A 26958-nucleotide genomic window follows, 5' to 3' on the forward strand; every position below is an offset into this window, starting at 1 on the left:
AGCAAGAGTGCACGGTATTTGTTTACCAAGAGTATAAGCGAACCCCTGAAACATTTGTGTACCAAGAGTATAGGCGGACCCCTGAAAGATTTATGTACAAAGAGTATAGGTGTACCACCGAAAGATTTGTTTACCCAGAGTGCAGGTGAATCCCTGAAATATTTTTTTAACATAGAGCTCGTACTCACTTAAAGGGGTTGTCCCGTGGCGAAATCAAAAAAAAAATTTTCTACCTACCCCCACATTGTGCCCCGTTAAAAACAATCCCTTTGTTATTAAAAATTAAAAAAATAAATAAATAAAAAAAAAAAATCGCTTACCTGCACCCCCCGTTCGGGCAGTTTCTTCTTTTAAAGGTGGCCGCCGGTCCTTTCCCAATGATGCACCGCAGGTCTTCTCCCATGGTGCACGGTGGATGTCTTGCCACCTAATTGGCTGATTGGCACCACGTGACGGAGGCGGAGCTACGATGACGCGGAGAAGACCAGCTCTCTGGCGCGAGCACGAGCAGAAGACCGGACAGCGCAAGCGCGTCTAAAGAAGCCAGAAGACACAGAAATTATCCGGAGCCATGGAGACGGGGACGCCAGCACCGGAGGGGGTAGGTGAATAACTTCTGTATGGCCAATATTTAATGAACGATATATATTACAAAGTACATTAATATGGCCATACAGAAGTGCTTAACCCCACTTGATTTCACGGGACAACCCCTTTAAGCACTTCTGTATGGCCACATTAATGCACTTTGTAATATACACCGTTCATTAACTATTGGCCATACAGAAGTTATACACTTACCCCTCCGATGCTGGCGTCCCCGTCTCCATGGCGCAGACTAAAGCCGCCTTCTGCCGGGATTAGACGCGCTTGCGCTGTCTGCCCTCTTCTGTCTGGCGTGCTCATGCTGCAGAGGTCTTCTACGCATGAGAACTCTGCACCGTTACTATTGGGGGTGCCCTATTCTTCCCTAACATATCGTCAGGAATCAAACTGGTGACCGCCTGCACTTGTACGACTCTCAGCCGTTTCCTGATCTCACTTCCCTAGTTCCTGCCTTTGTCCTGACCTCACCTGCCTTGATTGCACTTCCTATAGAAGCCTGGCCCTGACACTCCCTCACTACGTGATTATTCTGCTCCACAGCAGATTTTGATTAAGCTCCTCTTGCCTGTTACTCACTTCCCTTCTGATGCTACCCGCCGCATCCATCTGTATTGCAAAGCAAGACCTCCTGTGGCCGAATCTTGGCTCTTCCCCGGGGAAAGGAAGCGCATATGGCATAGATTGTGGTTGAGTCAGTAGTGGATCATTTTTTTTAATGTATATATTTCACAATTTTTTTAAAAACTTTTCTTACTATCTAAGCACATCATATACTACCTCTGGGGGACATTCTATTGTCTGATCAGGGTCTGCTGCAACAGTGGAAACCCAGCAGTCATGTGACCACTAGGTCGCACAGTGGATTATATATTTATTTTCCAGTGCATAACGAGGCCCCGATTGATTGCAGGTACAGGGAGCTTTAATCTCGCACCATACATTTATCATGGGGAGGGATTCGCTCAGGACTAGAGATGAGCGAGCGCCTACTCGGTAAGGCAGTTACTCCAGCGAGCATCGCTCTTCTCGAGTAACTGCTTAGTGATCGCAGCAGGCTCTGGTGGGCTGCAGAGTGAGCGGAGTAGGGGGGAAAGAGAGCAATCTCTCACTCCTCCTCCCGTTCCGCCTCCCCACTGTGCGGATCACTCAGCAGTTACTTAAGAGCGATGCTCGCTCGAGTACCGAGTAGGCTCACTCATCTCTACTCAGGACCAAATCCTGTATATTTTCTACACTTGATATTTAAGGGGTTAAGAGAGAAACTGCCACTTAAGCTACAGCGGCAGGTGTATGAGCTGTGATCTCCTCTAGTAGAACTGTGATAATCATCAGTAACTGATAGTAGGAGCCATGTCGCTGATCTACACGGGGACGGGGACGAGGGGGGGGGGGGGGGGGGGGGGGGGGGGGGGAGATAGCTGCAACATGAATTTAAAAAAAAAAAAAAATCACCAGAATGACACTGAAATTTTTAGAGATAAAAACTTTTAAATATATATTTTCATAATTTTTTTTATAATGCATATAATCCATATTTATACACCATTTAGAGCTCACCACAGGCAGCATCAACAAGCACAATATATTATAATCCCCTTCTACGCTTCCTTATTACATATAACTGCTACAGCTCTAACTGTGGGGGACTTTTGCCAGTCTTAAGCCTAAAACGCTAAAATCGGTTTGTGTCATGTATAGAAATCCAAAATTTTGGTCCAAATTTGAGTAAAATTTTGCTGGAGCGTTCTCCAGAAAACACATCAGCTGCCGCTGTAATTTTTGTTGCCAATAGCAACCAATCACAGCTCAGCTTTAATTTCTTACACTGCTGAGATAAAAGGAAAGCTGCGCTGTGATTGGCTGCTCTGGGTAACAGATTTTCTTTTAGACAGCTTTCAGAACAATACGGTGCTAGGACCATTTTTGTGGCCCACTTGGCAACCATTTTCTTGCTATACACAATCTGCTCATTTCGCCATCTTCTAGTCACTTAGGCCGCAGCAGTAAGCACAAAAGACAAATTCTTAGTAAAGAAGTTTTATTTACAGCAATGACTCCCATTTAACGGCACCTGTGGATACAAAGTAACATCTGTTACAAGTTCACTACAACTTATACAAAGACTATGGTGCTATGTTGTAACACTACAATTCTGGAAACTGCCCATACTTGGCTGAAAGCTGCCACACTGCTTAAGGAGTTTGTATGACTATTAGGCTCCATCCTGTCACCACAGCGCCCCTAGTGTTCACTACAGATCTGAGTGGCACCGAAAGCAGCGCTTGCAAGGGACACTGCAGATTTACGGAGAGTTGTTGGGTCTGAATGTACTGCCCCACGGCGCACTTGCCAACGTGTTTAACAGCAGTTGTGAGGAACGCGATTCAAAAATGTGGCGCATTGCTTCTGTGAAATTGTGATAACGCGTAATGAGTGTTTCCTATTGACTTCAAGGGGAAGCGCTGCTCACGTGCAGGACGCCAGCACTTCATATTCACACGCGTTTTGTGCATCTCAACACAAAACTCATGCGAGCCTCACGCTCATCTGCATGTAGCTTTATGTCCAGACCGCACAGGTGAATATGCAGAGAACAGAACCTATTATTACTGGTTCATTCACAGCTCCGTGTTTTGGAATGACTGTAACAGCCATGCAAAATTTCCACGTATTTAAGTCCTAAAAAGGTCCCGATAGAAGTCCCAAAGGCCCAAATTTCTCCGTGGACATGAGGCCTTAATATACTAAAACTAAATTTCTTTGTTGGAATAAAATGTGCTTGTGATGCCGCTCCATATGAACCTGCAGCCCCAGGATGGAATTGTACATTCTGTGGTGTTACCTGGCCCATATACTACTGGCAATACAAGAGAAACCACAATGGAGAACATGAAAACCCCTTAAAGAACATATACAAGCAACAGTGGCTGAATATTGTATAAGAAAGACTTCTTCTGATAAAGCAATGACTACCAAGAATGCATAAAGCCAATTGTCCCAGGAGACCGTGTGAGGTGGAACAGTCTGCCATGTCTGATAGAGGGGCGGTAGGACCGCTGATCTATAAAACACAACAGCCTATTGACATTTTTTGGCCACCTCCCTAGGGGGAAGCGAGAGCTCTGTCCCATTCCTCAGCAACTTTATCTTCCTCCCTTTTGTGGCAAAAAGGGTCACCATCTGGCACAGTACTCTGCTGTCTACATAAGGCCCAATGTCCACAGGCGGATCAGATTTGCAGAATCAGCAAGTCATTCTGCCCATAGGGAAGCATGGACATCCGCACATGAATTAGAGCTTGCGGATTTGTTTTGCAGACCTTTTGGTTTGGGGGGGGGGGGGGGGGGGGGGGGGGGGGGAAGGGAAGGGGAAGGAAAGCCCCACCGCATGTGCCGTTTCAGTGCGTATCCTAGGACAGCTTCCATTGAAGTCAATGGAAACAGTCCAATCTGCGTCTGGGCCGCAGGAAAGCAGGATTTTAAGTTAAAAGGAAAAAAACCTCCACTACGCATGTGTGGCGGCCGACACTTCTGCAGTGAAGAAAATGGAAGACCCAGATGGGTGTGCAGAGTCCAATTCACTGGTGGCCATTAGGCCTAACTGTAGGACCTGCCCAATCTGCAGCTAACATTTACAGAACTCCTGGACCATTCCCACAATAGACAGCAGCTGACCCACTGACCTCAATGGTAGATTGTTCTAGGCATGTTCTGTGACATGTGCAGAAGTCATTGCGTAGGGGGGTGGGTTTAATGTCATCTGTTGTGAACATTACCCGTCACTGTAACCTTGCCTGTGATGGCCGATGAACATTCGACACAATAAGTACCCAATTACAGCGTTTCCCCTCGAAGGTGGGGGAAAAAAAAAAAAAAAAAAAAAAAAGTAATTTTTGCCCCAAAAGAGGCAGTGTCTTATTTCACAGGTCTCTTAATACTCACCTAGAAGCGGCGCACCAGTCTTCAACACATTCTCTCCCTGGTAACAGGGGTTAAAAACCCCACCTCCAGGAAGAGTGCAATGATTGGATCACAAGGGCCACGGCTCAGGCAATCAGAGCCGGCGCTCGATGAACCAAGTCACAGCCATTCAATGATGTTATTTGTATTAGTGTTAAATATCCATCCGTTTTAAATAGAGCGCAACTAAAGTAAACCAGCTTAAAAGTTTAACAAAAACTTCAGTATACAATAGGCATTTTCTAACATTTCCTTTAGGCTTTCTTCACACAGGCGACGCGGCATCGCTGCACCGTGCAATATCTGTCTTCTTGCAGCAATACTGTGATCTTGTAGCGTTACAAAGCTTGAAATATAAGCCCTACCCTGAAAACGAGCTGCAACTGGAGGAAAAAAAAAAGTATGCATCACCTCTCCTGCGCTGTCCTGGGCGCTGCTGCAGCTTCTTCCCGGGTCCTGGCACTGATCTTTATTTTCTGGCCGGGGATTAAAAATCCTCAGCTGCTGGAAGCGCTGGCTGTGATTGGCTGACACTTAGCCAGTGCTCAATGAATGGCTGTGATTGACCCAGTGTCAGCCAATCACAGCCAGTGTTTCCTAAAAACAGGGATTTTTTAATCGGATGATGATCAGTGCTGGGACCTGGGGAGAAGATGCGACTGTGGAGGAGAGCGCTTCTAGGTGATGTTTGTGCTTTTTACATTTTTTTCCCTGCAGCTAGGGCTTAGGTTATGGCTGCAACAGTTAAAGATTTCCTACTGTCAAAGTTGCATCGCACAAATATCGCATTTTAGTGCAATGCAAGAGAGGAAGGTTCTATAGAGAAACATAGGCTACAAAACCTCATGGGTCATGGGCAGATCACCAAACCTGTGAGGTTTGTGCTACAAAACATTGTGTGAAGGAACCCGTAGGAAGGCATAGGGGCTTCACATACATTTGTAGCAGTTTGTAGCCTGTGTGAAGGAGGCCTTAAGCTTACAGTATTTATATAACTACTGAATGAAGCCAAGAGACCTACAGACTGAATTCCAAAATATGAACACCTACCTGTAATTTACACTTGGCAAAATCTATCACTCTACAGCTAGCAAGCCAATCAAGGACAGTAATGTTTAATGATGTTCATCAGCTTTATCCTGGAAAACAAAAGTTATATAAAGTAGGTAAGCTTGGAATGCAACCATGGTAAGGTTAACACATTCATACGAGTGGCCAGGTGTAAGTTAATTGTAGCCTACTGGATGGGTATGTCCAAGTTTGAGTGGACCAGTAGAATGGGCAAAGATACTGAAGGGGGAAGAAAAAAGGCTACATAAAAGCGTAGGAACAACTAGTTAGCCAGTATGTTCCTGTAATGGGCAGCAGCCAAACAGTCTGGTCTCCAGATAGGTTATATCAAATAGTAGTACCAGCTCTTGTATCATTTGGAGGTTTCACAAGCACATCATGAACTCAGGAGGCATGTGGACATGAGCAAAAGAGTTACCTCAACATACCGGACTAATCCCACAAATGAACTAGCCAAGAGCAGCTTTCGTCAGGCTTCATAGGATGCACAACACTGGACTTCTCCAAGGAAACTGCAGTCTGTATTCTAGCGGGAGATTCTCAGAAGGCAACACAACGGTACTAACAGTTCTTAATCCCACTTACTAAAGAAAACCTGAAGCCCTTATCCAGTTGTGGGTGAGAGTTGGTGCTTTGTTTACAATGGCTTTAAGTACTAGTAGAGGACTACTAATCCTGAAAGCTGGGCTCAGTGCTTACCAGATGTGAGGGACCCATGCCTGCAAGCCCAGTATGAGCCCAGACAAGACGTCTTACAAGGGCAGTCACATCAGGCCAACACTGAATGTAAGCACTTCAGCATCTATAGTAGGTCAGGTAATGTACACACCTGAGTCCAGGTAATATAAGGCATGTACAGGTGGACCACCATTTAGCTTCTCCTAGAAGCAGTTAACCAGGTTTGCTGAAGTGCTGAGGCCTCCATCAGACACGTGTGAGTGTACACTAATCCCTGTGTGCACCTTGCTGAATATATAGACACATCCTAACAAAGCCTCCTGGGAAAGGGAGTGATTGTAACCACTTCAGTGTCCTACAAAAGCTATAAGTCTACAAAGTATACAACTCAAGTCCTTTCAAATAGAAGGCAAAACCCCGGTCTGGATACACTTTAAAGCTAGAAGATGCCGACTTCAATTACTGAGGACTTTATGGAGAAACTGAAGTCACATCAGAAAACCCGATACAGTCCGGGCTGATAACAGCTGGGAAGCCATGCAACAGCTGGTGAGGTTATCAGATCCATGTGATATTAAAGATATTCATCCTGGAAACCAGTCTAAACAGAGGACTTAAATAGTGTTGTGCAACGAGTCTAAACCCAAGGAACCCTCAGATGGCACTAAGTGACACTGCTAGGCCAGTACTATGGGGCCCCCCCAGACTTCAGCACTGGTCTTTGTGAGGGTCAGCCACCCCTTCATTGAGGTTCCATGGGGGGGCCAAACCGCTAGCCAGATATTCCTGACATCGTAGTGGGACTCTAGCCTCTCTGAAGTCCCAGTAGATCCAAGAGACTTGTGATCCTCTGGCATGTCGCAGATACATCACAAGACCCGACTGGTTTTCATCAGCTTACATAGCTATACAGTTTAAGGGGATGGGAGACGGCATCTCAGTGTCCCCAAAAAAGGTTTAGGTCCTGTTGCTGTATGATATTACTAGAATCTGCTTTAAGGCAAAGTCCCCTGCTGCAAGCAGAGTCATGACTGATTGCTTGGGTGACGTCTTCCTGACGGACCGGTTTTGCGGGGCGGTTCGTCATTGCCTTCCCAAATCATCAAACCTGCTTTGGGCAGCCACCAATTCTCTGAAACTTTAAGATTGAGAAATGGGTACAGCAGCCAAGCAGCTCCGCTGTGAGTCCCCTAATCAGTGTTGTGCAGAAGGCAAGTGTCGAGAGCAACGTTTCTTTTCAGATGGTCTTTTAATAGGCTTCGTGAAGCCAAATGAAAGTAAAAATACAGTTCTTCAGCCGATTACAGAATTTGCATTTCTTTCAGTAAAAATGACAAACAAACATTTTCAAAAACTTGTTGTATTAAGAAATTAGAGTCACTTTAGGTATATCAAGGTGCAGCCACTATTTACACCAGATGTGGGCTCTGTCCCTTGTTATACTAAAGGAGTCTCCGTTGCGGGCTCAAAGTTTAAAAAAAAAAAAAATGCTCCAGAGTTTGTCCTGCACTCTATATAGTACGTAAGTGATCAAGTAGATCCCCGCGCAGAATAGAGCTGGTACAGTGTAACGCAATAGCTTTACTTTTGAGCAGGAACCAGGCTGTCACCGAGACGTGATCGGCCGACTTACACAAGGAGCTCCCATCTGAGCAGCCAGTAGAACAGCAAAACCGTAACCTTAGAACCAAGGCTGAGGTTGTAAGGTTACGGCTTAACGCTGTTCCATGTACCCCCAGTGAGGCTGTCTGGAAAAGTTAACAGTTTGGTATAAAAAAAGTGAACACAATTCGATAGACTACACATTAACTGTTCTGCGAAGCTCCAATAATCTTTATAAATACAGCCACTGGAAGGATGATCTTGAGTCAGGAGTTTTAGTCGTGTGTAGCTGAGGACAAGAAGCAGGCACAGTTGTAAAGTCACTTGAAGCATAGGTCACGAATATTACACCCCTTACACTAGATGTGTAGGACCCACCCCATGTAGAACGCCAACTACAGCGCCAAGAAGTACATATCAGCTCAGGCACCCCCCTATAACAGAAGAGCACCAAAACTATACACCTCAGAAGTTACAGCCCACCGACACCACACCCCGAACCCCCCGACTGAGCTACTTACCATAACTGTCATAGCTGTCTCTGTAGGAGCCTCCTGATCTATCACCGTACCCCCCTTGACTTCTGCCACTAGGAAAAAGAAAAGTCACTATAGAAACACATCCTGCAGAGTTTTTATGTTGTCACTTCAGTTCTCGAAACGCACCCTCCATAATAATCCCTGGATCCACCACTGCTACCGTACCCTCCACTCCTGTTATCGAATCTGCTGCTCCCGTAGCCTCTGTCTCCACCTCCTAGACAAGAGAAATAAAGGGTAAGTACCAACAGGTCGCACAGCCTTCTGGACGACAGAGCAGCCCTCCAGGGAGACCAAGAATGCTTGGAAGCTGCCTATTACGCACCTCGTCCTCCTCTGCCGCCGCGGTAAAATCCTCGGCCACCGGATGATCCTCCTCTATAACCGCCACGTCGTTCACCTGAAGATTTGCCGGCCTGATCAACACGGATCTGTCTTCCATCAACAGACTGAAACAGATGAGAAAACCAGTGAGCATTTTGTGATTAACCCCTTAGTGACCGCCCCCTCAGTCTGACGAGCCGTATTTTTGAACTGCCGATTAATGCACTGAAAAATGTCGTTTTTAAGTGAGTGAAGAAAAATGCAGTTCTGCCACCTTTGGGCGGGTGTTTACGGCTTACATGCCGACAGCTGTTTTACGGGTCAGTACAAACACCAGGCACACATCTGTCTGCGGCATTAAAAACAATCTATTCAAAAAATAAAGTTTTGCCATAACATTTCTATTGACAGCAAACTTTGTGGGAGCTTTGAGTTTCTATTGGCGCCATCTTTGGAGTGCCTACAACTGTAGTCCCCACAGGGACTGATGGCTCATGCAGTATAACCAAATACCATCGTATTACATTACACCACAACACTAGAAGCCAAACGGAGCAGAAGCCCATGGAGATCAATGGAGAGATGGACCATCCATTTTATTTCACGTTTCTCCCCCAGAAAGCAGATGGAAACCCCAAGTGGAGCCCTAATGCAGGAGTGAGAGCAGCCTAAACTCTTCCTTTCTGAACCTCCTGGACGCTTCCTCCTCAGAGCATTGTGTGATCCGTGGAAGCATCATGCGGGGCGCTGTCTAGGGTGTGGGTGTCAGCCATGGACATACACCCTAGAGAAGGTACTTCTATTTGGATCAAAATCTTGCAAGTTTTAAGGAGTTGACAGTTGTGTCTCCGCATGTGTCGGCTTATGAACCCACCTTCCCATTCATCGCCTGCATGGCATCCTTGGCATCATCTGCATTTTCAAATGTGATGAACCCGAAGCCTCTGGACCTCCTCGTTTCGCGGTCCTTCACAACCACCACTAAAAAGGAAGGTCAACAAATAAGAGTCAGCGGGACAGACTGTTCACTACCGGACATTGTAGTCGGAGCTGCCGGTAGCCTCAGGCTAGATCAGTGGGGGCGACTACTGGACTCCCAGCAATCCGCTGAGCTGCTGCAGGTCTCCTCAGACAGCGCCCCCTGCTGCAGGGGCCGGTACTAAACCTTCATCCCTGCTGACTTATTATAAATGCAGTATGCTCAGGACAGGTTACCAATTCTTTACACCGCTAGGGGAGAAGATGGTTTTGTGTCTTGGTCTCCTTCACCACATTCCCAAAGCCATGCTTCCTGTGTTGTCTTTGTGGGACATGTTAGCCCCATACTGGGGGACACGTAGTTAGTAAGGGCTCATGTCTACGGGTGGGTTGGATTCTGCATGCGGTAAAGCCCACAGCAGGATCTGACCCTGCCCATTGCTTACTGACCCGGCTCTCTTATCCCTCTCCTAACGATGTGTGCCAAAGCGCCGCCGCTGCACATAATCACTAGTTTGTTTTAAACTGTGATGTTACATCCCCGGCATTCTCTTTCCGGCAGGTCGGTGTACCCGGGCACTGGTGGCAGAGCTCGCAGCCTAGCAGGGTGTGCCAATCTATTTCCTTATATACATAAGACTGTATGTGCGATGACTCGCCATGTGCCCATATACTATTGCAGAGGCGTGCACAGCGCCCCCTGCTGGGCAGTAAGCTCTACATCACCAGTGCCCGGGTACACCGACCTGCTGGAAGGAGAATGCCAGGCATGTACCCAACATCACAGGAAGAAGAGGATCCGTCCGGAGGGAGGTGACCCGGGGGGCTGCAGGAGAACATGCGGTAAGTCGGCTGCCGGGGAAGGAACAGGGGAGTTGGTATTCTTATTCTAATGACAGAACCCGTGAGGGCCGGCCAGTTACTTTTTCCGAATGCAAGACAAGTGCAGATGACCCAAAGCGCAGCCGTCCAGCCCTGCGTCTCCCCCGTTAGCATCGTAAACCAGGTGACCACCGTCTGCCAATCAGAGGCCGCAGCATCATCGCAGCACCTGGATATGAACGGTGACACTGCAGCCTCTGATTGGCAGACAGCGGTCACCTGATCAGTAGAACCATAGAGGACAAAAACCATGGCCCCCTGCCAAGTCCTGCTGGGCCCCTGTGTAACATCTGCAGTGGGCCCCGGAGTCACTCCAGTCTTATCCCTCCTCTCCTCCATCGTTGGGCCGATACAAGACTAGACGCCCCTCTCCTCGGACCCCCGGGGGAAGCATGTGACCGCTGGGGGGCCCGGGGAGAGCCAGGTGTTAAGGGGCCCAGCTGCAGGAGCTCCTGTATAAGCAGGTGTGCGGGCCCTGCACAGACAGATCTGCACTGGGGGGCCCAGCGGCTGCAGCAGATAGAAGAGGGACCCTCACAAAGGGAGGAGGAAAACCCTGCAGCCGTACAGACCACCGCAGTACAGAGGAGGGGGAGCACGCTGAACCTGTAAGGGGGGCAATAGGGAGCGGCCAAGGCTCCAAGCAGACGGCACTATGACCGCGTCTGTTCTGCCGGCAGCTCAGTGGCAGCGCCGGGCGGTCGTGGTCAGCATGTGATACGGTTTACAGCGGCATCTTACTGCCTTCTCACTCACACCGGGACAGCAGCTCCCTTGCCATAAGAGCCCCGAGCACTACCAGCCTCCACCTGCAGGGGGCGCACAGAGCCGCCTCATGGCCGCCGCCGCCGCACTACTCACCCTCACAGACCGGGCCGTATTTGCTGAACTGCTCGTCCAGCTGCTCCTCCGTGGTGTCGAAGCTCAGACCGCCGACAAACAGCTTCCCGTCAGAACACATGATGAGACCGGCTGCAACACAAGAGACGGAGGTAAGATGGCGGCCGGAGCGCGAGCGGCGCAACAAAGACACAAAATGGCGGGAGCGGGCAGGAAATGCCGGGCCGTCAGGCGGCGGCGCTCACACAGCAGCCGAACGGCGTAAGCCGCTGTCTCCAGCAGCCGCCGAGCACAGGCCGCATCCCCGGCCCGCCGACCACGTGCGGCCCGCAGCCACTTACCTTACAGGGCGAGTAGCGAGGATGTCAGCACAAACCAGCGAGACGAAGTGCGCACCCACTTCCTCACCCGCTCTTATATACCGCCGACGACTCCGCCCACCTCATGAATTATTCAGTAACACGGCGGACTGTACCATCTAGAAGGTCAGCAGAAGGCGGCTTCGTCCAATGCGGTTCCGAGGAGGGTTCAGGCTGTTATTACATGTAACGAAGCAATGTCTGTGTTGCTGGATGTACCCGGCTGCTTTCTCGTCATACATCGTCCCGCAGGAAGGCGAGGTTGCAGTGAGTAAATAACCTCTGCGGCGGAGTGGTAGCGTCCTCCGCCATTACAGGCCGGCACAGGAGGACGTGCGGACGCCATTTTAGGTGCCGAGTAGACTTCTCGTAGAGCGGGTTAGTGCGGCGGTAGAGCTGAGCGGCCGGGTGTGGTCTCCCCCCTGAGACACTGAATCACGTGCTAGTTCCTATAACGGCCATGACGAGAGCCGACAGTAAGCCTCTCCACCTCCGGCGGGCCGCTGCCGCATGGCCTCTCAAAATGGCGGCTGCTGGCGGACACGTGTTGTGGTGCTGGCGGCGGCCTGCAGTCAGTGCCAGCAGAGCAGCCATGAGGTGGTGCAGCGCGGCCTCCACGGCCCAACCGCCATGTATTGTGTCCGTGAAGGCTATGCTTCACACGGGCGGTATTACCCCGCAGATGCCATGAGGCTCCCGTTTACCTCACACACCGGCGGGGCCGCGTACAGGCTTTGTGCCCGCACTGCGCCGTACTGACCTGCCGCAGCTGTCCTGTCACCGATCACACGGCATAACCCGCAGCACAGATGGCCGCCTGCTCTGTGGGGCGCTCACACGCTGAGTGCATGGTGATCCGCAATGTCATGGCACATTACACGCGTGTGCAGCTGCCCTCCGTGTACATCCATGGTGGTGGGGGGCCGGAGACCGCTGTGACATCCAATACTACCAGAACCCGTAACAGGCGCGATCAGACCCCCTCACTGCGCGAGCGGGCACAAGGCCTGAGACGGAGAGCGAGATGTGGCTGCAACCAGCGAGAGAAACCACGTCATCCTGTGGAGATGAGACCCTCCAACACATACATGATGTTACAGCGAGCGCCCAGACAGCCGGGGGGCTTCAGGCTGCAAAAGGGTTCTCAGTGAGAAAAACAATCACACTTTATTCTACTGCCACACGTATCACATCTTGTATCCAAGCCAGAGGCGGTACAACAGGGTACTAGAGCCTCCATGCCCACCTGTATCACATCTTGTATCCAAGCTAGAGGTGGTACAACAGGGTACTAGAGCCTCCATGCCCACCTGTATCACATCTTGTATCTAAGCTAGAGGCGGTACAACAGGGTACTAGAGCCTCCATGCCCATCTGTATCACATCTTGTATCCAAGCTAGAGGTGGTACAACAGGGTACTAGAGCCTCCATGCCCACACGTATCACATCTTGTATCCAAGCCAGAGGCGGTACTACAGGGTACTAGAGCCTCCATGCCGCCTGTATCACATCTTGTATCCAAGCTAGAGGGGGTACAACAGGGTACTAGAGCCTCCATGCCCACCTGTATCACATCTTGTATCCAAGCTAGAGGTGGTACAACAGGGTACTAGAGCCTCCATGCCCACCTGTATCACATCTTGTATCTAAGCTAGAGGCGGTACAACAGGGTACTAGAGCCTCCATGCCCATCTGTATCACATCTTGTATCCAAGCTAGAGGTGGTACAACAGGGTACTAGAGCCTCCATGCCCACCTGTATCACATCTTGTATCCAAGCCAGAGGCGGTACAACAGGGTACTAGAGCCTCCATGCCACACGTATCACATCTTGTATCCAAGCTAGAGGCGGTACAACAGGGTACTAGAGCCTCCATGCCCCTGTATCACATCTTGTATCCAAGCTAGAGGGGGTACAACAGGGTACTAGAGCCTCCATGCCCACCTGTATCACATCTTGTATCCAAGCTAGAGGTGGTACAACAGGGTACTAGAGCCTCCATGCCCACCTGTATCACATCTTGTATCTAAGCTAGAGGCGGTACAACAGGGTACTAGAGCCTCCATGCCCCCGTATCACATCTTGTATCCAAACTAGAGGTGGTACAACAGGGTACTAGAGCCTCCATGCCCCTGTATCACATCTTGTATCCAAGCTAGAGGCGGTACAACAGGGTACTAGAGCATCCATGCCCCCGTATCACATCTTGTATCCAAGCTAGAGGCGGTACAACAGGGTACTAGAGCATCCATGCCCCCGTATCACATCTTGTATCCAAGCTAGAGGTGGTACAACAGGGTACTAGAGCCTCCATGCCCCTGTATCACATCTTGTATCCAAGCTAGAGGCTGTACAACAGGGTACTAGAGCCCCCATGCCCACCCGTATCACATCTTGTATCCAAGCTAGAGGCGGTACAACAGGGTACTAGAGCCTCCATGCCCCCCGTATCACATCTTGTATCCAAGCTAGAGGTGGTACAACAGGGTACTAGAGCCTCCATGCCCACCCGTATCACATCTTGTATCCAAGCTAGAGGCGGTACAACAGGGTACTAGAGCCTCCATGCCCACCCGTATCACATCTTGTATCCAAGCTAGAGGCGGTACAACAGGGTACTAGAGCCTCCATGCCCGCCCGCATCACATCTTGTATCCAAGCTAGAGGTGGTACAACAGGGTACTAGAGCCTCCATGCCCGCCCGTATCACATCTTGTATCCAAGCTAGAGGTGGTACAGCAGGGTACTAGAGCCTCCATGCCCACCCGTATCACATCTTGTATCCAAGCTAGAGGTGGTACAACAGGGTACTAGAGCCTCCATGCTCCCCGTATCACATCTTGTATCCAAGCTAGAGGCGGTACAACAGGGTACTAGAGCATCCATGCCCCCCGTATCACATCTTGTATCCAAGCTAGAGGTGGTACAACAGGGTACTAGAGCCTCCATGCACCCTGTATCATATCTTGTATCTAAGCTGGAGGCGGTACAACAGGGTACTAGAGCCTCCATGCCCCCCGTATCACATCTTGTATCCAAGCTAGAGGCGGTACAACAGGGTACTAGAGCCTCCATGCTCCCCGTATCACATCTTGTATCCAAGCTAGAGGCGGTACAACAGGGTACTAGAGCCTCCATGCCCCCCGTATCACATCATGTATCCAAGCTAGAGGCGGTATAACAGGGTACTAGAGCATCCATGTCCCCGTATCATATCTTGTATCTAAGCTAGAGGCGGTACAACAGGGTACTAGAGCCTCCATGCCCCCCGTATCACATCTTGTATCCAAGCTAGAGGCGGTACAACAGGGTACTAGAGCCCCCATGCCCACCCGTATCACATCTTGTATCCAAGCTAGAGGCGGTACAACAGGGTACTAGAGCCTCCATGCCCACCCGTATCACATCTTGTATCCAAGCTAGAGGCGGTACAACAGGGTACTAGAGCCCCCATGCCCACCCGTATCACATCTTGTATCCAAGCTAGAGGCGGTACAACAGGGTACTAGAGCCTCCATGCCCCCCGTATCACATCTTGTATCCAAGCTAGAGGTGGTACAACAGGGTACTAGAGCCTCCATGCCCACCCGTATCACATCTTGTATCCAAGCTAGAGGCGGTACAACAGGGTACTAGAGCCTCCATGCCCGCCCGCATCACATCTTGTATCCAAGCTAGAGGTGGTACAACAGGGTACTAGAGCCTCCATGCCCGCCCGTATCACATCTTGTATCCAAGCTAGAGGTGGTACAACAGGGTACTAGAGCCTCCATGCCCACCCGTATCACATCTTGTATCCAAGCTAGAGGTGGTACAACAGGGTACTAGAGCCTCCATGCTCCCCGTATCACATCTTGTATCCAAGCTAGAGGCGGTACAACAGGGTACTAGAGCCTCCATGCCCCCCGTATCACATCTTGTATCCAAGCTAGAGGGGGTACAACAGGGTACTAGAGCCTCCATGCCCACCCGTATCACATCTTGTATCCAAGCTAGAGGCGGTACAACAGGGTACTAGAGCCTCCATGCCTGCCCGTATCACATCTTGTATCCAAGCTAGAGGTGGTACAACAGGGTACTAGAGCCTCCATGCCCACCTGTATCACATCTTGTATCCAAGCTAGAGGTGGTACAACAGGGTACTAGAGCCTCCATGCTCCCCGTATCACATCTTGTATCCAAGCTAGAGGTGGTACAACAGGGTACTAGAGCCTCCATGCCCACCCGTATCACATCTTGTATCCAAGCTAGAGGTGGTACAACAGGGTACTAGAGCCTCCATGCCCGCCTGTATCACATCTTGTATCCAAGCTACAGGCAGTACAACAGGGTACTAGAGCCTCCATGCCCCCGTATCACATCTTGTATCCAAGCTAAAGGGGGTACAACAGGGTACTAGAGCCTCCATGCCCACCCGTATCACATCAGGGTGCTAGAGCCTCCATGCCCGCCCGTATCACATCTTGTATCCAAGCTAGAGGCAGTACAACAGGGTACTAGAGCCTACATGATCCCGTATCACATCTTGTATCCCAGCTAGAGGCGGTACAACAGGGTACTAGAGCCTCCATGCCTGCCCGTATCACATCTTGTATCTAAGCTAGAGGTGGTACAACAGGGTACTAGAGCCTCCATGCCCACCCGTATCACATCAGGGTGCTAGAGCCTCCATGCCCGCCCGTATCACATCTTGTATCCAAGCTAGAGGCAGTACAACAGGGTACTAGAGCCTCCATGCCTGCCCGTATCACATCTTGTATCCCAGCTAGAGGCGGTACAACAGGGTACTAGAGCCTCCATGCCTGCCCGTATCACATCTTGTATCTAAGCTAGAGGTGGTACAGCGGGGTACTAGAGCCTCCATGCCTTCCGATATCACATCTTGTATCCAAGCTAGAGGCGGTACAACAGGGTACTAGAGCCTCCATGCCCGCTTGTATCACATCTTGTATCCAAGCTAGAGGCGATACAACAGGGTACTAGAGCCTCCATGCCCCCCGTATCACATCTTGTATCCAAGCTAGAGGTGGTACAACAGGGTACTAGAGCCTCCATGCCCACCCGTATCACATCTTGTATCCAAGCTAGAGGCGGTACAACAGGGTATTAGAACCTCCATGCCCCCCGTATCACATCTTGTATCCAAGCTAGAGGCGGTACAACAGGGTACTAGAGCCTCCATGCCTGCCTGTATCACATCTTGTATCCAAGCTAGAGGCGGTACAACAGGGTATTAGAACCTCCATGCCCCCCGTATCACATCTTGTATCCAAGCTAGAGGCGGTACAACAGGGTACTAGAGCCTCCATGCCCGTCTGTATCACATCTTGTATTCAAGCCAGAGGCAGCGGAACAGGATACTGGAGCCACCATGCCTTTATCACATCTTATATCCAAGCTAGAGTCGGTCCAAACGGGGTACTAGAGCCTTTATGCCCACCCATATCACATACTGTATCCAAGCTAGAGGCAGCCGAACAAAGTACTAAAACCTTTGCTGTATCACATCTTGTATCCAAACTAAAGGTGGTACAACAGGGTTATAGAGCCTCCATGCCCCCCAGTATCACATCTTGTACCCAAGGTAGAGGCGGTACAACAAGGTACTAGAGCCTCCATGCCCGCCTGTATCACATCTTACAGCCAAGCTAGAGGCGGTACAACAGGGTACTAGAGCATCCATGACCCCGTATCACATCTTGTATCCAAGCTAGAGGTGGTATAATGGTACAAGAGCCTCTGTGTCTGTATCACATCTTGTATCCAAGCTAGACGCGGTACAACAGGGTACTAGAGCCTCCATGCTCCCTGTATCACATCTTGTATCCAAGCTAGAGGTGGTACAACAGGGTACTAGAGTCTCCATGTCCCCCGTATCACATCATGTATCCAAGCTAGAGGCGGTACAACAGGGTACTAGAGCTTCCATACAAGGGTCAGTTCTCGACAATAAATGATCCTTTTGCTCTGATATTGTAATCATTAACCCCTTCCCTCCATATGACGTAAGGGTACGTCATGGAAGGGTGCTACTTCCCGCAACTGGACGTACCCTTATGTCATAGGGATAATGCGAGATCATAAGCGATCTTGTGCTATCTGGCAGATTGCGGCATGGAAAGAGTTCAGAGGGAGCACGCTCCCTCTGGGACATCAGCAGGCTCTTGCGGTATAATCACAGAGAGGCTGGCAGGTTGCCATGGTAACAGGATGCCACCTACAGGCCTCCTGTAGTAACATTGCCTATGATCGCTGTAATAAGCGATAAGGCATTGCAGGAGAGAAGTCCTGCAATGCCTTATAATAACGATTATCAGTGTTATGGTGTAAGTCCCCCACAGGGACAAAAAAAAAAAGACAATAAAGCATAAAAAAACCCAAAACAAACACATATTTGGTATCGTTGTGTCCTTAACGACACGTACATTAAGTTGAATATGGTTTTTATCCTGCATGTCAAAAAGTGTGAAAAAAAATGCTAAAAAACTGAGGCAAAATGCTAATTTGTAGCATTTTGCCTCCCAAAAAATGCAATAAGGGCTTCTACCTAGTAGTGGTTTTTTTTAACGCTGCGATATCGCTGCGTTTTTTTCAATGGAACTTTGTAATCTTAAAGTCACATCGCAGAAAAACTGCAGAAGCACAAAAACTGCAGAAGCACAAACTTGTGATTTTAACATTAGAAAGTCTCATCGAAAAAAATGCAGCGATAACGCAGCGTTAAAAAAAAGCACTACTGGGTAGAAGCCCTAAAAGTGATGATAAGGTCGTATGTACCCCAGAATGGTACCCAAAAAAAAAGTACAGCTCGTCTCGCAAAAGATAAGCCCTCAGAGAGCTCCGTCCATTGTGAAATACAAAAGTTATAGGACTTGGAATGCAGCAATTTAGAAAAAAAAGATTTCCAGAAAAAGGGTTTTTATTGCAGAAATGTAATTGTACAAATGCATTGTGTCATTTGTACTGCACGAATTGATGCGTTTTCTCTCCCTACGATCATAAAAAATATAAACGTTTACAATATGGTCTGTGTACCCAAAAATGGCACCAATAAAAACTACAGTACGCCACGCAAAAAACATACGTCTGCGTCGACGGGGAAAAAAAAAAAGGTATTGGAGAATAAAATCCGCCAAAAATCGTTGCGTCTTTAAGCCCAAAATAGTCCGTGTCCTTAAGGGTTAATATCAGTTTCACAATAATTGTTCCGTGTAAACTAGGCCAACGATTGTTCGTCACTCATTTTATGCAGCCGTAAAGGTTTTTGTCGTCTCTCTCGCTAATAGTTCAGGCCTCCTCATTCACCGCTTCACCAAACTGAACAATCCGGCTGAAAAAACGAAACAATTTATCTGTCTGTTTAAACTGAACCTTCGTGCGCCCGAGCCAACTGGGCCAACCACTTATCCTTATGTGAAATAGAAGCCTTAGGGTGCCCACCCACTACCGTTTTTTTTCGCTGTGAATTTGCAGGTTTTTTTTTTTGCACGTGTCAATGGGACTTTCTAATGTTAAATTCGCAACACACAAAAACACAATTTAGTGCTAAAACTACGTATTTTTTTAGAAATATTGTATCTTTTCACTTTCACATCTCCATTTTAATAAATTCTCTAACACCGATAGAGACAAAAAGCGCACTATATCTTAGCAAAATATACCCCTCAAGGAATTTACCGAGTGGAGTCTTTTGTGAGGGGTTTCTTGTGTCTTGGCACATCGAGGCCCCTGCAAACCTGAAATGTTTTATCTAGTAAAAGTCCTATTACGGTCTCGGGCACACTAGTGTATTCAGGACTGTGTGCCGTCTGTGGGAATTCAAGGGCAGCACACGGCACCAATATAATCTATGAGGCTACACACATGGACGTTTATTCATACGGACCATCAAAACTTATGTGTCTTATTCCTCTCTGTATCATGGATGAGAAATAGGACATTGAAGCGCACGTCACTGCAGCCGGTGTGTAAATCAGACAGATGTTTCACTGCCGTCCGAGGAGAGTTGTGCCTGAGCTTTTAGGCCACAACTCCCTCACACAGGAAGTGTGCCAGGAGAAACTACAGACTAAATATTGAGATTTGTTTTTTCTAAATCCTGATTGATTGAATTTGAAATTTCAAATTGAAAAGGATGTTCACATTTTTTCGTCCACTTTGCGTTAATTCCTGTGAAACGCATACAGAGTTAACAGGCTTTGTAAAAGTCATTTTGAATACTTTGAGAGTATAGTATAGTGTTTAAAATGTGATTTATGGGGAGATTCTGACATATAGGTTCCTCAGAGCCACTTCCAAAGTTAACTGAACCCTAAAGAAAAAACAGGTTTTGGAAATTGTCCTTGAAAGTTTGAAAAATTGTTGTTCTATATTTGTAGGCCATATTCGTAGAGTGCTGTCAAGGTGCCAAGAAAGCTGCTGCTTTCAATGCAATGCTTTTTACTGTGACTGCTTATGAAACCACACCAAACTGTGTCGAAAATTAGCCCAGTTTTTAGTACGTTTTTGACCACACCTTAAGCACATCTTGTGAACACAGACTTGGCCTTCTGCTGTCCAAAAAACACACTCCTTGTCAAAATAAAAATCCTTCCAATAGGATGGAAACGGGTGAAACTTTCTCTGTGATTGTATGTTGATAGAAGTGATTACTATATCAGAACAAAAGGATCAGTCACTGACCTCTTGTAGAGAGGCTCTGGTCTCCTGTTGTACCGCCTCTAGCTTGGATGCAAGATGTGATATGGGTAGGCATGAAGGCTCTAGTACCCAGTTGGTTGGGTCGCCTCTAGCTTGGATGCAAGATGTGATATGGGTAGGCATGAAGGCTCTAGTACCCAGTTGGTTGGGTCGCCTCTAGCTTGGATGCAAGATGTGATATGGGCGGGCATGAAGGCTCTAGTACCCAGTTGGGTCACCTCTAGTTTGGATACAAGATGTGATATGAGCAGGCATGGTGTCAGGGCTTGACCCTGGGACATCCAGCACTCCAGTCATCAGCTCTCTCCACTAAGGTATCCAGGACTTAGATCCTCTGCTGAACTCCTAGCCATGCTCCTGTGTTTTCCTGTCTTGGCTCCACCTTGCTCCTAATTTGTGACATCATATTAATGTGGTCTCCTCTCCAGCATGTTATTATTGTGCTCCACAGCCTTGATTAAGCTCCACTCCTGCCTGCTCCTCTGCTATCAAATTAAAGATCTACAGATACTGACCTCTGGCTTTCCTTCGTGATAACGCTACCCACCTTCTCCATTTGTACTGTGAGTCAAGACCTACAGATACCAACCTTTGGCTTACCTTCCCAACAATGCTACCCACCTCCTCCATTTGTACCGTGAACCAAGATCTATGCATACCAACCTCTGGTTTTCTTGGACTACTCTCTAGACCTGCAGCTACCACACCTATGGCTCCAATCCAAGGCCTGAACACTACAAAATAGTCACACCCAAAAGATGGATGCCATAGTGGCCACTCTGAGAAAACAGATTAGAGAGCTTCAGGAGTTTTGTGCCTTCTACCAGGAAAAGGTTGCTAGTATGCAATAAGAGATCAAGGGGTTATAGAGGCAACTCTTGGAGTTGCGCAATTCAGTGCTGGACGTCCGCATTACCACTGCCAGTGAAATTTGCATGAGATTGTTGCCAATACCGAGGTCTCCTAAATCATTGCTGAATCTATTACCAGATGCAGCCCACCTTGTCTACCAATGACAGGAAAAAGGTATTCTTTATTATCAACCTCCTCACTGATGAGGCGCTTGCCTGGGCCTCGCCATACATAGAGATTAACAGTAATCTTCTTGATAGCCTCGCTGCCTTCACCACCGCGATGGATCAAATCTTTGATGATGTGAATCGCTATGCCATGGCCAAAGGTAGGTAACATAACCTACGACAGGGGCGAAGCTCCGTAGCAAAATGCGATTGTTGTCAGCAAGAGAAACCAAGTAATCTTTATGATACCTTTTAATGGCTAACAAAAAGCGAGCTTTCAAACATACTTCGGGTCCTTCTGCCGTGATTTCCATTGCGGAATACATGACTGAATTGCGTCGTTGGGTGACTGATACTATGTGAAATGAAGCTGCACAAAAAAGCCAATTTTGTTGAGGATTTTCTGAGAGTGTAAAGGATGAGCTTGCCAGTGTAGAGACCACAGGCAACCTTGACGATTTTATCAAGCTATGCATCCGAATAGACCAGAGGCTTTTTGAACGGTGAAAGTAGAAACTGCAGGGTTTGGATAGCAACCCTGCCTACTCCTTCAGTCAATCCACTTTGACTCCCCAGTCAAGGTCTGAATTAATGCATGTTAATTGCATCCATAAACCCCTTTCTACCACTGACAAGGAGAGGTGCAGTGCTGAAATCCTGTGCCTTTATTGTGGAAACCCAGAAAATTATGCCTTAAACTGCCTAAATAAGTTCCAAAGGACTCTCACCCTAACCTAGGTCAAGACCATGACTGATCCAGCTATCGCAATCCGGGGGGATGCCGCCAAACAAGCCTTTTTACCTGTAATTCAAGACGGCGTGAAGATTCCTCCCCTGTTCCACCATTTTGTCCTCCCTGTAGATATCGTAATGGGAAATCGGAAGATATAATGCTCAACAATGTTGGATTCAGGAACAGGAGGAAACTTCATGGACTTAGGATTTGCTCTGGACAAAAACATTTCAAATAGACCTAAGCCCATACCTGTTGATATGGAGACCGTGGATGGGTCACTTTTGTTCTTGGGACCCGTCACACAGGAGACAATCGAACTGGAGTTCCACATGAAGCCTGACCATTCCAGCTCATCTTGTCCCTTAAGTTTCCGGGGATTCCCGGGATGCCCTGGTTCCATACTCGTAATCCCTCTATTGTAAATCAAGGACCATTGCCTTCCCTTCAGAGTACTATAAAGAAAACTACCAGATAATGCCATTTGCCCTTTTACCAATGCAAGACCCCAAGGACCTTAAGGACCAGATACTTTTTAGGGATTTCACCCATGTGGTGGTTTTACTGCCCAATTTTGTTTCCTTTTAGCTATCAGAAAAATCATTTTTGCTGTGTTTTTTTTCTCCGTGACATAATAGGGCTATTTTTAAATATCTTTTTCACTGACACTTTTTCCCCGTTTTTGTTTTATTTTACTTGGGGTAAAAAGCTGAAAAAATGTTTTTTTTTTAACATTTCTAGTGGTTTTTTTAAATTAGTATATTTACGCTAAAATAAAGTATGGGAACGGGTTCCTTATTTTGTTTAGGCCGTTTTGATATATAATATGTATGCTTTTGGTTTACTGGGTGCTTATAGCGATGTTTTGGTTGGCGTCGGTTTTGGGTTATTTTCTTTCTTATGTATACATTGTTTTATTCTGTAATTTTGTTTTACTTGTTTGTGTAATTATGTTTTTTACTATCTATGTCCCCCATGACGTCATGTAAGACCTCTGGGGGACATTCACATGTTTTTTTAATTTTTTTTATTTTACACTTTCCTACTATAGCTGGGGCATCCATAGGAGCCCCAGTTACAGGGGAAAACAACCCCTGTAGTGAAATTAGTCACTGGCAGAGCTGGTCAGGGTCTAGTATGATCTTGCAGCTCTGCTGTAGCAGGGAATCCCGGTAGTCACGTTACCCCCGGGCTCCCACTAGTGAAAGTTACGCTTCCACTTTCATTTTTCAGTACACAGCGCTGTGTACTCGGGAAAGGAAAAGGTAGAAAGGGTTAAAAACCCTTCCTGCCTTCTCCTCCGGGTTATCAGCTGTTACTAGCAGCTGACAACCTGTCCTGGCTGATTGATTGCAGAAGCAGGAGTCTTAAAGCCCCGCCGTAATTTTACATACGGCTGGGTTTTAAGCCCAGGACCAGGCGCCGTATATTTACGGTGCCTGGTCCTAAATGGGTTAAAGGTACTCCGAGAATACCTGGATGGGAATTCCAAAAAAGTGTTAATTTGACTTTCCTCTTCCCCAGCTGGGGTACCCATATTCTTTGTGGAAAAGAGTGACTCAACCCTGCGACCATGTATCGATTGCAGAGAATCAAATAAGATTATGATTAAAAATCGCTACCTCCCCCACCCCTTTGATTTCAGAATTACTAGAGAGACTCCACTCTGCTAAAATCTTTGCCAAACTATATCTAAGAGGGATTTGTAACCTTCTACAGATTCGCTCAGGGGATGAATGGGAGACTGCATTTAGAACAAGGTATGGTCATTTAGACTATCTGGTAATGCCATTTGGCATCTGCAATGCTCCTGCTACCTTCTAGCATTTTATCAATGACTTATTTCGAGACTAGTTGGACCAGTTCATGGTGGCAAATCTTGATGACATCCTTATCTTCTCTGATCTTTTGGTGGAACATCACAGGCACATCCGAGTGGTCCTGGATCGACTCCAAAAGAATCAACTCTATATCAAACTGGAAAATTGTGAATTTTAGCAAACTCTCATGCAATTCCTGGGATACATTGTCTCCAGATGGCCTGAGTTTGGACCCCAGCAAGATTAAAGCCATCATTGAATGGCCTATTCCAAGAAATGTATCGAATTTGCGATTTCTACTGAAAATTTATTAAGGATCATCTCTGCTATCGCTTCCCTGTGATATAGAGACTGGTGGGGCATCAGCCATTTTGCTGCGTGTATCATCATAGTTTTTCAGTCAACCTTTCACCCATTTCCTCACTCTTGCCTCTTGAATATTTGCATTTATAAAGGCAACTGTGTTCACCTTACCTTGGATAAGAGCTGTGATGTAAATAAGCCCCTTCCTTTCTTTGCTCCTGTCTCTACCTGTCTGTTTAGTTTAGAATTAGCATGAGGATACCAAATTGTGTGACCATTTACATGTTAATGAAGTCTAAGGAAAATCATTTACCTAGGAGCTAGATTCTCACATGTGCTGACTTCGACATTCAAATTAGGGAAAAATCTTTTAATAAGGATTATTGGTCGTGTGAAGGTCCTAGCTCAATATGAATTATATTTTCAGAATTGGGCTGGCCAGCTAAATAAAATACATCTAAACTCACTGGGTTACCGGGCCCAGAAAACCCCCAAATGGCGTACCTGCTTATAATTTACATGTCATGTTTGGTATTACTGAGGAGGTAAAATCATGACCGGAAATATGCCAAGCATATATTCCCAAGCTGGGTACAAATCTGCCTGTATTCTAACCACTCAGTGTTTGCAATCCCGTTAGAGGGATCAAGGCTCTGCCGTGACAAGCGTTCGCAGCGGCGAGCGTGCTTGGAGTAGTCGATCCGTGAAAAATCTATGATAGAGGCAGGATTGATTTGGAGGTCCCCATCTCTCCCTTCTCTCATCCGTGACACTCCCTCACAAAGAAAGCACAAGTGTTTTTTTTTGGTCCCCATAGTCACAGCTTGCTTTAGAGAAACTAAAGACTCTTTTCATTTTGGCACATCTGCTGATCCACCCAAGATCTGAAATGCCTTTTGTTGTTGAGGTAGACACCTCTGACTGCGCAGTAGGGGCTGTCCTGTCATAGTGGGTGACAGGATGCAACTACATCCTTGTGCATTTCTGTCGTTTACCTTGTCGCTTGCAGAGAAGGACTATGATGTCGGAAACAAAGAGCTTCAAGGTCACTTTCACTGAATGGAGACACCCCCTGGAAGGAGCTCACCACTCAGTAACAAGTCTTTCCTGACCATAAAAAATTAGAATTTCTCTGTACAGCCAAGAGGTTATTGGTGAGACAAGCACGATGGGCTTTGTTTTTCTCCAGGTTCAACTTTGTTGTTTCCTACCGATCCAGTTCCAGAAATGGCAAGGCGGATGCCCTCTCTAAGATTTTTTTCGGAGCCCGAAGAGGAGTCAAACACAGACTGCATTATTCTGCCCCCAAGAACTTTTTTGGGCATTATTCACTCAGAGAATCTACTAGCTAAGTTTAAAGAAGGATATGAAAATAACCCTTTCCTAAGTTGTCGCTCTAAAGATTTGGAGCTTGTTTTTAAGAATGGACTGTGGAATGCGAAAGGACCAACTATATGTTCCCAAGGCTGGTCGACTCGAAGTCCATAAACTGATCCATGATTCCAAGCTTGCCGTTCACCTTGGGGGTCACAAAAACCTTGAAACTCTTGCTTCGTTCCTTCTGGTGGTCTCCCGACTGCAGGAGGGATGTGAAGAAGCGTAACATGTCGAAACAAGACGCCACAGGTTCATCCTCTGGGTCTCCTACAACCTCTTCCAGTCCCATCCAGGCCATGTGTATTTATATCTGTGGACTAAATTGTGGATCTGCTCCCCTCAAAAAGAATGACTACCATTTTTGTTGTCGGGGACTGACTTACGAAGATGGCTCCCATCAAAAGAATTCCCACCGCCGATCACACCATGGAACTGATGATCTGGGAAGTTTTCCAACTACATGGAATTCCTGATGATGTGGTCTCGGACAGAGGGGTTCAGTGAACTTCAAAATGCTAGACACACTTCTGCACAACCCAGGGAACTAATCATGAATCTATCCTCTGCCTTTCATCCTCAGTCTAACGGCCAGACCGCGAGAAGGAGCCAGACCTTGGAGCAGTATCTCCGCTGCTTCATTTCCCATCTTCAGGATGACTGTGTGAATTATTTATCAACAGCGGTTTTCACTTACAACAATGCCCAACACAGGCCCAGGGCCTGTTCTATGCTAACCACAGTACATATCCCGTCTTCATTCCTGGGCTTCCTATCAACACTCCTGTCCCTACTGTCAATCAGACATGATGTTGGCTGAAACCCAAAAGGAATTGAAGAGGGCCCTAAAGGAAGCCTATAAGAAATCGGCAGACCGCCATTGTCAAGCGGCTCCTACCTTCCAGGTTGGAGAAAAAGTGTTGTTAGCCACCAAGAATCTGAAGGTCCACATACCCTCTTCTAAACTTGGGCAAAAATTTATTGGAGCATTCTTAATCTCAGCAAGGTTCAGCCAGGTGGCATTTCATCTGAAGCTCCCGAGCAGCCCGAGGATTCACACCATCTTCTATGTATTCCTGCTAAAACTGTTCCAGGAAAATACCTTCATGGGAAGACAGCAACTGCCTCCACCTCCTGTGAAAGTTCAGGGTCATGACGAGTTTGTCATG

General features: G+C 47.5%; 1 protein-coding gene across 8 annotated transcripts; it reads right to left on the reverse strand.

Moving 5' to 3' along the window:
* Nucleotides 1-2627: 2627 nt before the first annotated feature.
* On the reverse strand, nucleotides 2628-11960 carry LOC136628650 (cold-inducible RNA-binding protein B-like). Of its 8 annotated transcripts, none has more exons than XM_066604733.1 (8): nucleotides 11821-11960; nucleotides 11501-11611; nucleotides 9654-9760; nucleotides 8781-8904; nucleotides 8621-8672; nucleotides 8438-8499; nucleotides 5616-5704; nucleotides 2628-2677 (listed from the first exon to the last, which is right to left on the reverse strand). In XM_066604733.1, exons 2-7 carry the CDS (start codon nucleotides 11598-11600, stop codon nucleotides 5700-5702), a joined length of 450 nt encoding a protein of 149 aa, XP_066460830.1. In that variant the 5' UTR covers nucleotides 11601-11611; nucleotides 11821-11960; the 3' UTR covers nucleotides 2628-2677; nucleotides 5616-5699. The 8 variants fall into 8 exon arrangements, with proteins under 8 accessions (XP_066460830.1, XP_066460829.1, XP_066460826.1 ...); XM_066604732.1 differs by having other exon boundaries at nucleotides 8438-8505; XM_066604729.1 differs by having other exon boundaries at nucleotides 8582-8672.
* Nucleotides 11961-26958: the final 14998 nt, after the last annotated feature.

The sequence above is a fragment of the Eleutherodactylus coqui genome, chromosome 5 (assembly GCF_035609145.1).
Source record: "Eleutherodactylus coqui strain aEleCoq1 chromosome 5, aEleCoq1.hap1, whole genome shotgun sequence".
In the NCBI taxonomy this organism is placed as follows: domain Eukaryota; kingdom Metazoa; phylum Chordata; class Amphibia; order Anura; family Eleutherodactylidae; genus Eleutherodactylus; species Eleutherodactylus coqui.